This window comes from Dendropsophus ebraccatus, chromosome 4 (genome assembly GCF_027789765.1).
Source record: "Dendropsophus ebraccatus isolate aDenEbr1 chromosome 4, aDenEbr1.pat, whole genome shotgun sequence".
NCBI lineage: Eukaryota > Metazoa > Chordata > Amphibia > Anura > Hylidae > Dendropsophus > Dendropsophus ebraccatus.
The window spans coordinates 7,264,315-7,279,539 of NC_091457.1; the positions used below are offsets into that span (position 1 = coordinate 7,264,315).

A 15,225-nucleotide genomic window follows, 5' to 3' on the forward strand; every position below is an offset into this window, starting at 1 on the left:
AGAATTAAAGGGGAACGTCTGCATTTTTTTCAAATCAACTGGTGTAAGAAAGTAATAGAGAATTATAGTTTACATCTATTAAAAGAATTCCAGTCTTCCAGTACTTATCAGCTACTGTATGTCCTGCAGGAAGTGGTGTATTCTCTCCAGTCTGACACAGTGCTCTCTGCTGCCACCTCTGTCCATGTTAGGAACTGTCCAGAGCAGGAGAGGTTTTCTATGGGGATTTGCTGCTGCTCTGGACAGTTCCTGACATGGACAGAGGTGGCAGCAGAGAGCACTGTGTCAGACTGGAAAGAATACACCACATCCTGCAGGACATACATCAGCTGATAAGTACTGGAAGACTGGAGATTTTTTAAATAAATGTATATTACAAATCTACGTAACTTTCTGATACCAGCTCATTTAAAAAAAAATTGTCAAAGTACCCCTTTAAACAATTTAGTAAATAATTTCCACAGCTCCGGTGCGGGATTATGTGTCTCCATGGTAACAGACTACAAACACAATCTGTGTAGTCAGATGTGGCAGTTATGTGTTGCTCCCTCCCATCCGTCAGCAGGATCAGACTACACAGATTCTGTTTGTAGTCTGTAACCTTGGAGACACATAGGTCTGCATAGGAGCTGCATATACATGAAGCAAACTTTTATATATACATATATATAGTTGCTTAATTTTTGGGTGCATTAGAGGAGTTAAAAAATTCTGCAACCGTACATGTGCCCCGTATAGCGCCACCAATGGGTCGTGTCTTCTGACATTGCAGATTTCATCAATTGTAGAGAATGGGGCTGATCTGTAATACCCCACTCAACCAGCAGACAGGAGTGGCGCTGTTTTTAAAAAAAAAAAAAAAAAGCTGCTATGTTTTTCTAATCCTATGCATCTCCTTTAAATGTGTCCATGTATAGATATATGTGCATAGGAAGTTATACTGCACCCATATAGTAAGGTATATATATAACATTCTTGTATACCAGTAACCTCCTATATTTCCTTATATTGCAGCTGTCCATGCCAAGTCTGTGGTGGCCATCCTCCATCTTTTGGTTGCCTTATCTCAGTATTTCCGAGCCCCTATCAGGCTTCCTGATCACGTGTCGATACAGGTGGTCGTGGTCCAGGTAGGCACAATGTGATACAACCGCGTGGTCGCCGACATCAGACTGTAATATCCTGTGTGTTTATAGCAATTTTCCTTACTTGCACACTACATATATGTCCCTGCTTTACTGGGTGCAGACTGGCACTGAGCTTACTGCTAACTGTATCGGATGGCTCAGACGTATCCATTGTGGTGCCCCCTGTGACGTCCCAGGCGTGTGCATTGTGCGTCCCCTCCTCCCCCACCATATCACTGCTCTAAAGCAGATTACCCCCGATAATGGGCACTATGTAAACCTTTCTGACACATAATAAAGTGCTGCCATATGGATAATGACTCGCAGGACACATTATGGGGCTAATTCAATTTACTACAAAGTATAAGAGGGGGGGATGGGAGGCCGGCAGGCCGTGTTTCCAGATACTGTAGAAAAAATGTACATTTTAAAGAAAAAAAAGACTCAGGGCAGGGTGGGTCTTGCTAACATTTATCACTGCTCCCACTTAAAGGGGAACTCTGGCGAAAAATCGTCTTCTTTCAAATCAACTGGTTTCAGAAAGTTATAAAAATTTGTAAATTAATTCTATTTAAAAATCTCCAGTCTTCCAGTACCTATCAGCTGCTGTATGTCCTGCAGGAAGTGGCGTATTCTCTCCAGTCTGACACAGTGCTCTCTGCTGCCACTTCTGTCCATGTCAGGAACTGTCCAGAGCAGGAGAGGTTTTCTATGGGGATTTGCTGCTGCTCTGGACAGTTCCTGACATGGACAGAGGTGGCAGCAGAGACCACTGTGTCACACTGGAGAGAATACACCTTTTCCTGAAGGACATACAGCAGCTGATAAGTACTGGAAGAATGGAGATTTGTAAATGGAAGTAAATTAAAAATCGATATAACTTTCTGACACCAGTTGATTTGACAGAAAAAGATTTTAGGCAGAGTCCCCTTTTACATAAGGGTAAATGTGGAGACCACCCTCTCCCCCATCTCCCTCCTAGCTGCCCTCGTCGGCTGGTTTCCCATTGATCATGAGAATGGAGGCCCCATTTTCCGTCTATGGGATTTCTGGACATAACCGAGTCGAGCAGTCGGACCCCCACTCATCAGATACGTATCCCCCATTCTAGGTATAGGGAGAACTTTTCATTGAGTGTCTTTTTACAGTACTTGCGTCTATTCAGATGATTGTGACAATTGGAGAAACAATCCTGCTCCATGTGATCAGCAATGTCTGATCATTGTTCTAGAGAGACGCCGAGGTTCCATATGGCAGGGGGATTCATCTATGTGGATCAGTTCTGCTTCCTATGTTCTGTTCCTTCTGTTACAGAAGCTGGATGGTATGCTGCAATCCCGCCAGATCCAGGAGGAAATCACCGGTGACACCGAGTACGTAACACACATGTCTACTGATCCTAATGCAGAACAAACGTGTGTAAGGAACATTACTGATGTCAGACAGGACCATGGGCACAACTGGGAATACATAGCGGCTTATACATACATTACATTGCTGATCCTGTATTATACCCCAGAGCTGCAATCACTATTCTGCTGGTGGGGTCACTGTGTACATACATGACATTACTGATCCTGAGTTACATCCTGTATTATACCCCAGAGCTGCACTCACTATTCTGCTGGTGGGGTCACTGTGTACATGTACATTACTGATCCTGAGTTACATCCTGTATTATACTCCAGAGCTGCACTCACTATTCTGCTGGTGGGGTCACTGTGTACATGTACATTACTGATCCTGAGTTACATCCTGTATTATACCCCAGAGCTGCACTCACTATTCTGCTGGTGGGGTCACTGTGTACATGTACATTACTGATCCTGAGTTACATCCTGTATTATACTCCAGAGCTGCACTCACTATTCTTCTGGTGGGGTCACTGTGTACATACATTACTGATCGTGTACTATTATGTGGACGTTCTTTATAGATAATGTGGATTCTCCTATTGTTCTTTCCTCAGGGCATTATCAGGAAGACACGGTGAGTTAAATATTTTCTTGTAATTTCTCATTGTATCTAAACATTACACAGATTATTTGTAAATATTCCAAACACCTGATACATTGTAACTAGAGATGAGCGAACCTGGAGCATGCTTGAGTCCATCCGAACCCAGTCGTTCAGCATTTGATTAGCGGTGGCTGCTGAACTTGGATAAAGCCCTAAGGTTGTCTGGAAAACATGGATACAGCCAATGACTATATCCATCATTTCCACATAGCCTTAGGGCTTTATCCAACTTCAGCAGCCACCGCTAATCAAATGCCGAACAATCAGGTTCAGGTGGACTCCAGTATGCTCCAGGTTCCCTCGTCTCTAATTGTAATCAGAGATTCTCCAATTCCTCTGTTTCTGACTTTCTGTTTCCTATAGAGAGAGACGCCTTTGATACGCTCTTTGACCACGCACCTGATAAACTTAATGTGGTGAAAAAGGTGAGTTATACAATGTATAGAAGGGGGCAGGGCTCTTTTAAGATTCTTTTTTACCAAATCAACTGGTGACAGAAAATTATACATATTTGTAATTTAATTCTATGTAAAAATCTCCAGCCTTCCAGTACTTATCAGCTGCTGTATGTCCTGCAGGAAGTAGTGTATTCTTTCCAGTCTGACACAGTGCTCTCTGCTGCCACCTCTGTCCATGTCAGGAACTGTCCAGAGCAGCAGCAAATCCCCATAGAAAACCTCTCCTGCTCTGGACAGTTCCTGACATGGACAGAGGTGGCAGCAGAGAACACTGTGTCAGACTGGAGAGAATACACCACTTCCTGCAGGACATACAACAGCTGATAAGTACTGGAAGACTGGAGATTTTTAAATAGAAGTAAATTACAAATCTGTATAACTTTCTGACTCCAATTTTTCTTCTCTGGAGTTCCTCTTTAATAACTCATTGAAGTCACATGCTCTTATGGCATCAGTAACATCAACAGGTGTTGGGAAATGCTGGGAGTTGTAGTGTCGCTGCAGTGTTGTTGGATCTCATTGCTCTGAATGATTCATCGTTGTTTCTTTTCAAACTTTTAGACTTTGATAACTTTTGTTAATAAACACCTGAATAAGCTAAACCTGGAAGTGACGGAGCTGGAGACGCAGGTAGGACATCGGAGGGTTAACTTAAAAGTAAATTTTATAACTTATTGAATGTTAATGTCTGGTTGTGTTGACATCACCAGCAGTGTAAAGTATAGGGGATCACATAGAAGTACTGGTTCTCCTGTCATCTGTACTAGATACAATGTACACATAGGAAAGAACTACATTGTAACAGTCAGAACAATAGAGGTAATAGAAGACTCTGGAAAGCCTCTGTTTACACTGCAGGCAGCATGCACAAAAGAAGGTTTATGTTACCATGTGACTTCTCTTATGGCGGATCCATCCGTAATTGTGGCGTCTGTGTAGTTTGCAGATGGCGTCTATCTGGTGCTACTGATGGGGCTCCTGGAAGGATACTTTGTGCCCCTCTACAACTTTTTCCTGACGCCGGACAGCTTTGAGCAAAAGGTAATCCTGTAATATATATATATATAATGTGTAAGTCCTGGCGTGTCACAATATGCGCACCCCTCCTTAAGTGCTCTGTGCTGCTGTGGCCAGTATCATACTCAAAGTCACTGCACCCTACAAGAGCAGAGCACTCCTCTCCTGAAATACTCTGTGCTTCTACACTACATACAGGTGTCAATCTCATGTTTGGCTGACAGCTATTCTCCTCATATACATGTTCACACCATTCCAGACCTCTCTGCCCTCCAACCCCAGACCTCTCTGCCCTCCAACCCCAGACCTCTCTGCCCCCAACCCCAGACCTCTCTGCCCTCCAACCCCAGACCTCTCTGCCCTTCAACCCCAGACCTCTCTGCCCTCCAATCCCAGACCTCTCTGCCCTCTAACCCGAGAACTCTCTGCCCTCCAACCCCAGACCTCTCTGCCCTCCAATCCCAGACCTCTCTGCCCTCTAACCCGAGAGCTCTCTGCCCTCCAACCCCAGAGCTCTCTGCCCCCCAACCCCAGACCTCTCTGCCCTCCAACCCCAGACCTCTCTGTCCCCCAACCCCAGACCTCTCTGCCCTCCAACCCCAGACCTCTCTGCCCTCCAACCCCAGACCTCTCTGCCCTCCAACCCCAGACCTCTCTGCCCTCCAACCCCAGACCTCTCTGCCCTCCAACCCCAGACCTCTCTGCCCTCCAACCCCAGACCTCTCTGCCCTCCAACCCCAGACCTCTCTGTCCCCCAAACCCAGACCTCTCTGCCCTCCAAACCCAGACATCTCTGCCCACTAACCCGAGACCTCTCTGTCCCCCAACCCCAGACCTCTCTGCCCTTCAACCCCAGACCTCTCTGTCCCCCAACCCCAGACCTCTCTGCCCTCCAAACCCAGACCTCTCTGCCCCCCAACCCCAGACCTCTCTGCCCCCCAACCCCAGACCTCTCTGCCCCCCAACCCCAGACCTCTCTGCCCCCCAACCCCAGACCTCTCTGCCCCCCAACCCCAGACCTCTCTGCCCCCCCAACCCCAGACCTCTCTGCCCCCCAACCCCAGACCTCTCTGCCCTCCAACCCCAGACCTCTCTGCCCTTCAACCACAGACCTCTCTGCCCCCCAACCCCAGACCTCTCTGCCCTCCAATCCCAGACCTCTCTGCCCTCTAACCCGAGAACTCTCTGCCCTCCAACCCCAGACCTCTCTGCCCTCCAATCCCAGACCTCTCTGCCCTCTAACCCGAGAACTCTCTGCCCTCCAACCCCAGACCTCTCTGTCCCCCAACCCCAGACCTCTCTGCCCTCCAACCCCAGACCTCTCTGCCCTCCAACCCCAGACCTCTCTGCCCTCCAACCCCAGACCTCTCTGCCCTCCAACCCCAGACCACTCTGCCCCCCAACCCCAGACCTCTCTGCCCTCCAACCCCAGACCTCTCTGCCCTCCAACCCCAGACCACTCTGCCCTCCAACCCCAGACCTCTCTGTCCCCCAACACCAGACCTCTCTGCCCTCCAACCCCAGACCTCTCTGCCCCCCAACCCCAGACCTCTCTGTCCCCCAAACCCAGACCTCTCTGCCCTCCAAACCCAGACATCTCTGCCCACTAACCCGAGACCTCTCTGCCCTCCAAACCCAGACCTCTCTGCCCACTAAGTCGAGACCTCTCTGTCCCCCAACCCCAGACCTCTCTGCTCTTCAACCACAGACCTCTCTGCCCCCCAACCCCAGACCTCTCTGTCCCCCAACCCCAGACCTCTCTGCCCTCCAACCCCAGACCTCTCTGCCCCTCAACCCCAGACCTCTCTGCCCCCCAACCCCAGACCTCTCTGCCCCCCAACCCCAGACCCCTCTGCCCCCCAACCCCAGACCTCTCTGCCCCCCAACCCCAGACCTCTCTGCCCCCCAACCCCAGACCTCTCTGCCCCCCAACCCCAGACCTCTCTGTCCCCCAACCCCAGACCTCTCTGCCCCCCCCCTTCTCCAGACTCTTCTGTCCCCTCCTCCAGACTCCTCTGTCTCCCCTTCTCCAGACTCTTCTGTCCTCCTCCAGAATCCTGTGTCCCCTCCTCCAGACCCCTCTTGGCCCACCTCCGCCAGACCCCCATTTACCCCCTTCTCCAGATTCCTGTCCCCCATCCAGACTCCTCTGTCCCCTCTTCCAGACTCCTCTGCCCCCACCCAACACCTGTGGGATATTCCAAACCTTCCCCCCCCATTATTTGCCATTGTGGAAACCTTAGGTGACTCCAGACTCAGGTCAGCACGCTCCTCTCCTGAAACACTCTGCACTCCTGGGCAGGATCCTGCTCCTTTTTCTCTATCCCTCTCAGTCTATGACCTTCCACAGGATCAGCACACTACCCTACTGAAATACTCTGTGCTGCTTTGTGTCTATGATCCATGGCCTCCATGTCCATTTACTTTCTCCCTAGGTCCTGAACGTATCCTTTGCATTTGAGCTCATGCAAGATGGCGGCCTAGAGAAGCCGAAGCCACGGCCGGAAGGTGAGTGGCGTCATTGTGTTATTGTGCCGTTCCGCCATTATTACGGCTTCTGAGCCTGTGATGTTCTGTTTCACCCTCAGACATTGTGAACTGTGACCTGAAGTCCACCCTGCGGGTCCTGTACAACCTGTTCACCAAATATCGCAGCGTGGAGTAACGTAACGCCGCGGTCCAAGGAAGACGCCCGGAGCACGAGCCTGTACAGCTTCACAACCATTACTGGCTTTATTTAATGCTGAGAAAAAGGGAACATTTTATACATTTCAGGATTATTTGTAGTATTTGGTTCAGCTGGGACCACGATCCAGGCAACCCCCCCATAGGTAACCCCCCCTAATGCAACCCCCCCCCCCCCTTATATAACACCCCCCATAGTAATTTCCATCATACACAGGACAAGTACATCGGCCATAGTTTAACTTTATTCAGTATTTGCTGCCTTTTGGTTCTTTCGTTTTTAGACTCCGCCCACCATTTAAAGGGCATCTCCACCCTTAGTTCAAATTTCCTTCCAATATCTTAAAAACTCTGCTCAACTGTATCCTAGTTATATCTGATGCTCAGAAAGTTAGTTACCACCATGATATGGGTTAGTGCTGGGTTATCACCCAACTTTTCCAGGCCCCTGAATGGTCATTTTTTTCTTAGTTATTAAGTTAAAAAAAACCTCCACATCCTTATATCTGCACGTACAGACTGTTCTGACATTCAGGAGTCTAGGAAAGATGCGTGACAACCCTCCTGAGAGCTGTTTTTGCAGCCATAGGGGTTGTCACTCAGCATTCTGAGGCAAAAAAAATGCGGAAACTCTTTAAAAGGGTTAAGATTAGAAAAATATAGCTGTTTTCTTCCAAAATAGCGCCACCCCTGTCCTTAGGTTATGTGTGGTATTACATTACATGGCTCAATTAACTTTAATAAAACTAAGCTGCAATACCGGACCCGACCTGAGGACACCAGTGGCGCTATTTCTGAAGGGAAACACCTATGTTTTTCTAATCTTGGACACCCCGTTTTCTAGGGGTGCTTTTACTCAATGCCCTTTTGTATACACTACTATGATGCATCATGAGCGAATACTTTGTTTTCTAAGCTACCTGGGTCATTGAAATTTATTGGGTCTTTGAAATGAAATGTTCTTCATTCTTACATGTTTTTGTAGGCTCAACTATAATCTGTCAAGATAGATATAGCTATAATAGGAACCGAAGTAGTAAAGAATGTTTCTTAAAGGGATGTAGTAGTAATAAATGTTTCTTAAAGGGATTCCGTCATGTTAAACAAGTGCTCTGATTTGATAGAGCAGGACGAGCTGAATGGATTGATATATAATGTTGTGGGAAAAATATCATTTTGGGCTCAGAAATTCAGCGCATTCTCACGATTGACTCCGCCCCCTGGACTTCGCCAGAGATTTTAATCAATAAATTTTAACTTATGCAGAGAATTTTTTCCATAAAGTGATACATCAATCTGCTCAGCTTCTCCTGCTCTATAACATGATGTCTATAGATCGGACTACATTTTCACGGTGACAGGCTCCCTTTAACAACAATGCGTTACCAAACTAAGAACATGATGACATACAATCTACAATATAGTTTATACTATGCCTGTAAAACGTGCAAAATAGATACATAGTATCTTTTCTACCATCTGTTATTTTTTCTTATGTTATTAATATATGAATTTTAATATTGCCCCCCCCCCCCCCTTAAAACAGGATCATTCCAAATCACAATAGCAAAACCGAGACCGATACAACTGCCTAGAAAACAATGCACTAATGGACCAGGTCTCAGTTTTTATTGTTTTGTAGAGAAAAAAAACCTCCTCGTCGGCGTCTAGCAGCGTTAATTTCCTCGAGAACGTCCCGGTCTCCACTCATTTAACACATAATTTATGGCTTTTGCAAATTTCCTCTAATGAATAAGAGCGGCGGGCCTGTAATTTACCTGCTGGGAAAATGAAGAGGTTGTAACGTATACACGAGGAGCGCTCGGCGTGCCGCTAATCCGTCACCGCCGCCGCACAGCGCACGGCCCATTGTGTCAGGGGTTTCCTTCTAATATCAGGCGGCTATGATATCATGAGGATCCATTGTAAGTCATGAGGCGACACATATAAACACGCCAGAAGGTCGGTCATATCATCGCCTATTGTGATAACGCACGTCCGCCATCCGCCTGACAGCTGACATGTATTGATTTTACACCTGTTATTCCCTATGATGGTCGTACGTAACGTCGAGGCTCGGCGGGGAAATGCTTTGATAAGCTAATATTTATTTACATAGTCTTTCATATAGGACATAAAAAACACTAAAAAAAAAAGAGGGCTTTGTCTTTGACAGGAAAAATTTGTTCCCATTGGGGGTTCTCTTTTACCAGATGGCTAGATTTTCTTATGGTGGAGCACTAACTTTTCTGTGTGCACATAAGGAGCAGCACTGTACATTGTATATGGCATTTTCAGCAGTTTTCTCCTCTACAGGCTCCATCCGTGACGCTCAGAGACTAGCTGCTCCCATACACTACACACACAGAAGGAGATCCTGCTTCCCTGTGTCTTTATAGCAAACCCTCAGAAGCAGCAGCAGCATGGAGGACGTTATAGAGCAGTACAGAGCAGTGTAAGCTGTTAATCCAACACTGGGATAAAATATGACACTAACTAGCGCAGTGGTAGGGAACCTTGACTCTCTAGCTGTTGTAATACTGCAACTCCCATCATGCTTGGACAGCCAAAGCTTTAGAATGGAGGACATTATAGAGCAGTACTGTGCAGTGTAAGCCGTGAATCTGGTCCTGGAGAGTGATATAACACATAGACTTTTTATCTACCTCTCCGCAGTTCCCTTCTTTCTCCTTTCTCTATAGTCTTTTATGGGCAGCATGTAAGTGATTATAGAGCAGTGCTGAGGATGTCCAGCACTGGTGCAAGATACAACACTAAGAGCTTATTCCTTCGCTGCGTAATGCATGGAGAATATGGATGTGGACGTTCTCCCGGTGTCATGTATCAATATGATTGAAGATTTGTAGTTTTTGTAATACCGGGAGGGATAATCACAGTGGATTCATCCACAACTTGTCCTTAGAATAATCCTCACAGCATTACAAAGAAGCTACAATGTTGCAGATACAGCCTGCCAGGGACTTGTTTAAATCAGCTGTCTCAGAAGGGAAGGGAGAGAAGGTGGAGACAGAGAAAAGCTCACACACAGATTTTTGTGTCTTCAGCAGAAAGCAGATGCTCAGAACTGGGGGAAGGAGACTGAATAGATAATAACGAGTATGGGAGGAATTGTTAGTCTCACCATGAGCAGCAACATATCAAAAGTTATGTTTGCGTGGAATACCCCTTTAAAAAAATTCTTATGCACTTACAGTATTTTTTTACGAAACGTTTATTGAAAGGTTAGTGACTATTTTAATCTATGGGTCGTGGACCGCTATTTTTTTAAACTAGACACAATACAAAAAACATGCCTCCTTTCCTCCAAAAACAGCGCCAACCCTGTCCTCAGGTTGTGTGTGGTATTACATCTCCACTCCATTCACTTCAATAGAACTGAGCTGCAATACCAAACTGAGGACAAAAGTGGCGCTGTTTCTGGAAGAAAGCGGCTTTGTTTTTCTAATTCTCGAGAATCCTTTAAAGTTAGCCATGGGTACAATAGTTGTCGATAGATGATACTATCGACTTTAATCAAGTCACTAGTCATTTTTGCTAAGACAGTGGCCAAATATGGACCAAGAATTTACCACGTTATACAGACCAGAAAAGTAAAGGGAATATATATATATATATATATATATATATAGATATATATATAGATATATATAGATATATATATAGATATATATGTAGATATATATTATTATTTTTTTTGCAAATACTAATTTTTGGCCACTTTCTATATGGTTCCCTATAACAGCGTATGGCAGAATCTTATGGCACGCTATAATAAAAGCTAAAATGCTATACAAACAGGACACCATTCACTAATCACTACCTTTGTATAAGTCTTATTGCTTTATTCCAGTTTAGTATTTCTGCGGCTTTTTTGCTTTCCGCTGCGTAGCATGATTATTGGTTATTGTACTCACAATGTGGAAGGATAAGTTATAATGCAAAACTACTAAAACGAGTAATACAAAGTGCACTTAGTAGACATGGAAGGTGCATGGTGGGGTTATTGGACCGCAGTGTTCTCCAACCTGTGGCTCTCCAGCTGTTGTAAAACTACAACTCAGGCCATGCTGGGAATTGTAGTTTTGCAACAGCTGGAAAGCAACAGGTTAGGAAACATTGATCTACACTGCATAGCATGTTGGATCCTAATGGTGTAGTAGCATCTATTTTTGTATATTAGGTTGCTATATGTTCTTTTTGCTGTTTAACAGGACACATCTCAGTTGTGTAGAATGATCGTCTTTAAAGTTATTCCACTATAAGAAAAAAAAAAAAAGTTTTACATTATCTGTATTAGATCCCTTGCTGGGGGCGCTATTGCATTGGTGTCTATGGGAAAACTAGCAACAGCAAGTAAAGTGGTAACAGATGGTATTGCAACTGAGAAAAGTCATGAGAAATGATAGATCCTTTATTTTGTCTAACAGAACAGATGAGAGTATATAGATATATATATGTCATGCAGTGGATCATGTTCTATAATGGCCAACTTCGCACTGAAGCGCTGCCACCGTGCACATGTCATTCTTTTGTATTCTGCCTCGCGATTTATATTTTTATGTTGCTGTACGTAAAATGAAGAAAATTATATTTGTACCTCGATGTATCACATGATATGCTTTTTCACTAAAAATAAAAAGATTTATTCATGACTGTGCAGAGTTCTGACTCTATAGGATGTTCTGGTCTTGTTGCTCCTGTTGCATCCAGAGCTGCATTCACAGTTCTGCTGTCCGACAGATCCAATATATCTAACATTACACTCTGCTTCATTGCATTGTGAGAGATGTATTTTTTAACAAAACCATTGCGTTACCGTGCCAAATCTGATCGGCGATCTGATCTGATGCAAAACTACAATTCCCATCATGCCAGGACTAAAGCTTTGGCTGGGAGTTGTAGTTTTTCTACTGCTGGAGAGCCATAGGTGTCCCTGACTTAAAGGGAAAATGTACATTAAAGGAGTACTCCAGCAAAAAACTTTTTTCTTTCAAATCAACCGGTGTCAGAAAGTGCCAGAGCTTTGTAATTTTTACTTGTTTTCCAGTACTTATCAGCTGCTGTATGTCCTGCAGGAAGTGGTGTATTCTTTCCAGTCTGACACAGTGCTCTCTGCTGCCACCTCTGTCCATGTCAGGAACTGTTCAGAGCAGGAGAGGATTTCTATTTGCTGCTGCTCTAGACAGTTCCTGACATGGACAGAGGTGGCAGCAGAGAGCACTGTATCAGACTGGAGAGAATACACCACTTCTTGCAGGTCATACAGAAGCTGATAAGTACTGGAACACTGGAGATTTTTTAATAGAAATAAATTACAAATCAGACACTTTCTGATACTAGTTAATTCGAAAGAAAAAATAATTTGCTGAAGTACCCCTTTAAATGAGTTTCTGTCAAAATATCTGCTTGCTTTGAGTGAATGAAAACTAGTCCCTCTAGTTTACTCGAAATCAATCTCGGAAATCCTCTGTGAGCTGAGGCCATCTGTCTAGGACCCAGCCAGGACGAGTGTTTGTTTAGCTATAGACTTAGAGGGATGTGTTAGTTTGTGACCTCCACACGAGAACAGTGCTGCCCCCCGCAGGGGATGGTGGATATAGTTGGCATCTTAGACGCCAGGAAGAAAAATGTGCACAAATTCCATGTCTTCATGTGGAGTTTATGAAACCTGATCCGAGGCCAAATCCAGCGGAAGAATCCTGAAAGCGCGCCAAAATCCACAACTTTAATTCCTTACTTGGTGACTGTGCGCAGGAAGATAGATTAGCGCTATATTAATCATTGCAGGAAGGTGAGATGAGTGGCAGGAAAGTAAATGCAGCCTCATAAAAGTGGAGCCGCCGCATGGCGCAGACGTCTGGTGTCTGGGTGATTGGCGCATGGCTACTGTAGCAGGGGCCGGGGTGATGCCCACACTCATCCCTACATGATCCATGGCCATAGCTCCTTACACCTACAACTGCATTCTGTTCTGCCAGTCAATGGAGGCATCCCTGGTTACATCTGTCCTGCTCTGATGCAGGCATGGGGATAGTTGGACCGGGTTCACACATTGCAAAATTTCATGCAGTGTACAGCTAATTGCCCGGGTTTTGCAGCAATTCCAGGTAAAGCACAGAAAAACAAAGTGCATTACCGGTGCTTGCTGCAGCAACGCATGCCATAATGTCTGTGCTGCATGTTACCAGCCTGTGTGTGAATCCAGCCTCAGAGCAATGCAATGCAGGGACCCATGCAACTTTTTTTTAGGTTGCATTTATACCCATTTGATTGTATAATTGTAATAATGCAGTACTGAGCAGGAGGCATACACGGGCACTGTGAGAACAGTAAGCAGCGATGCATTGCACATCTTTGCTTACTATAGCGACGCCTGTCAAAATGACAGGTGTCCCTGCTACTCTACATAGTTCCTGTGACACTGTGCACTACAGCACCATGGAAGATAGGTACTGAGCAGGAGGCATACATTGTAATCTCCTGCTTAGTGTAAGGAGTTAAAGGGGAAATTCAGTAAAAAAAAAAAATCTGTTAAATGAACTGGTGCCAAAAAGTTATACAGATTTGTAATTTATTTCTATTAAAAAAAATCTCAAGTCTTCCGGTACCTATTACCTGCTGTATGTTCTGCAGGAGAGGTTTTCTATGGGGATTTTTCTTTGTTCTGGACAGTTCCTGACATGGACAGAGGTGGCAGCAGAGCACTGTGTCAGACTGGAGAGAATACACTACTTCCTGCAGGACATACAGCAGCTGGTAAGTGCTGGAAGAGTGGAGATTTTTAATAGAAGTAAATTACAAATCTCTGGCACACGTTGATTTGAACAAAAAAAAAAAAAAAAACCCCTTTTAAGTGTCGATGCAAAGCATCACCACTTACCCCCTTGTAAGAATATTAAGCAGCAATGCATAGAACAGTCTTGCCCCAATAATACAGATATTTGTGGCTTTATACACTCTATCTCTCTCTAAGGCAGTGCAGTGACCCATGCAGCTTTGTTAGGTTGTGTTTGTTCATACAGGTTGCAGTATACAGTGGTACCTTGGTTTAAGAGTAACTTGGTTTAAGAGCGTTTTGGTTTAGGAACTCAGTTTTTTAAAATTGTGACTTGGTTTAAGAGCATTGCTTTGGTGTAAGAGCTCCCTGTACTGGGTGGGAGTGGTAGTGGGGGAGGGGCATGGTCTGCATAGCGGGGTCTACAGCCCTGTACTCTGACCCAGGAAGTCTCCCTCACCTTCCAAATCATAGCAGATCCACATCAGGCTGGGGCTTACATCAGGGGACAGGACTGTGGAGGTAATCTCTCCCTAGCTGTAACCCCTCTCTCCCCAGAAAGAGTGCTGCATGTATGTGCCCACATATGTCCTGCTCATTCCTTCCTGCTCCCTGCAGTCTCTGTCCGCCCTTGTGTTTCCTATCCTCTCCATTACTGTACAGTAACTTATAATATCACAGATTCTGCTGTTTTTGAATGTTTGTTTCATCTGTTTTACATGTTATTCAGAATAATAAATCATTATTATTGGGGTGTGAAACCAATTGTCTGCAGATCAGTGATTTCTTATGGGAAAATTTGCTTTGGTTTAAGAGTGGATTTGGATTACAAGCGCGGTCATAAAAACAAATTATGCTCGTAATCCAAGGCACCACTGTAATTGCAGTACTGCATAAGTAGTACACGGATACTGCAATGTGTGAACACAGCCGTAGCCGGACACAATTAGCGCAGGATCTAGATGCAAACGCATTGTGCAACCTGTAACGTATAATGGAAAAGGTGCAGATTCATAGAGCTGCATTGTGTTTGCTGTCAGTGAATAGAGACAATCTGGATTACTGTCCTGTCCTGACTGCTATCCAGCTGCTAGACATACATGACTAATAAGAAACCAATAGT

General features: G+C 45.1%; 1 protein-coding gene across 1 annotated transcript in view; it reads left to right on the plus strand.

Annotated features, from left to right (window-relative positions):
• Positions 1-11,979, plus strand: part of PARVA (parvin alpha) — a 34,292-nt gene extending 22,313 nt beyond the window's left edge. The window contains exons 6-13 of the mRNA XM_069965070.1: positions 1,015-1,130; positions 2,442-2,500; positions 3,097-3,116; positions 3,510-3,571; positions 4,166-4,234; positions 4,544-4,645; positions 7,057-7,129; positions 7,210-11,979. Coding sequence (XP_069821171.1) covers positions 1,015-1,130; positions 2,442-2,500; positions 3,097-3,116; positions 3,510-3,571; positions 4,166-4,234; positions 4,544-4,645; positions 7,057-7,129; positions 7,210-7,286 — 578 coding nt within the window. The 3' untranslated portion in view covers positions 7,287-11,979. The remainder of the gene's footprint in view (positions 1-1,014; positions 1,131-2,441; positions 2,501-3,096; positions 3,117-3,509; positions 3,572-4,165; positions 4,235-4,543; positions 4,646-7,056; positions 7,130-7,209) is intronic.
• The last annotated feature ends 3,246 nt before the right edge of the window (positions 11,980-15,225 follow it).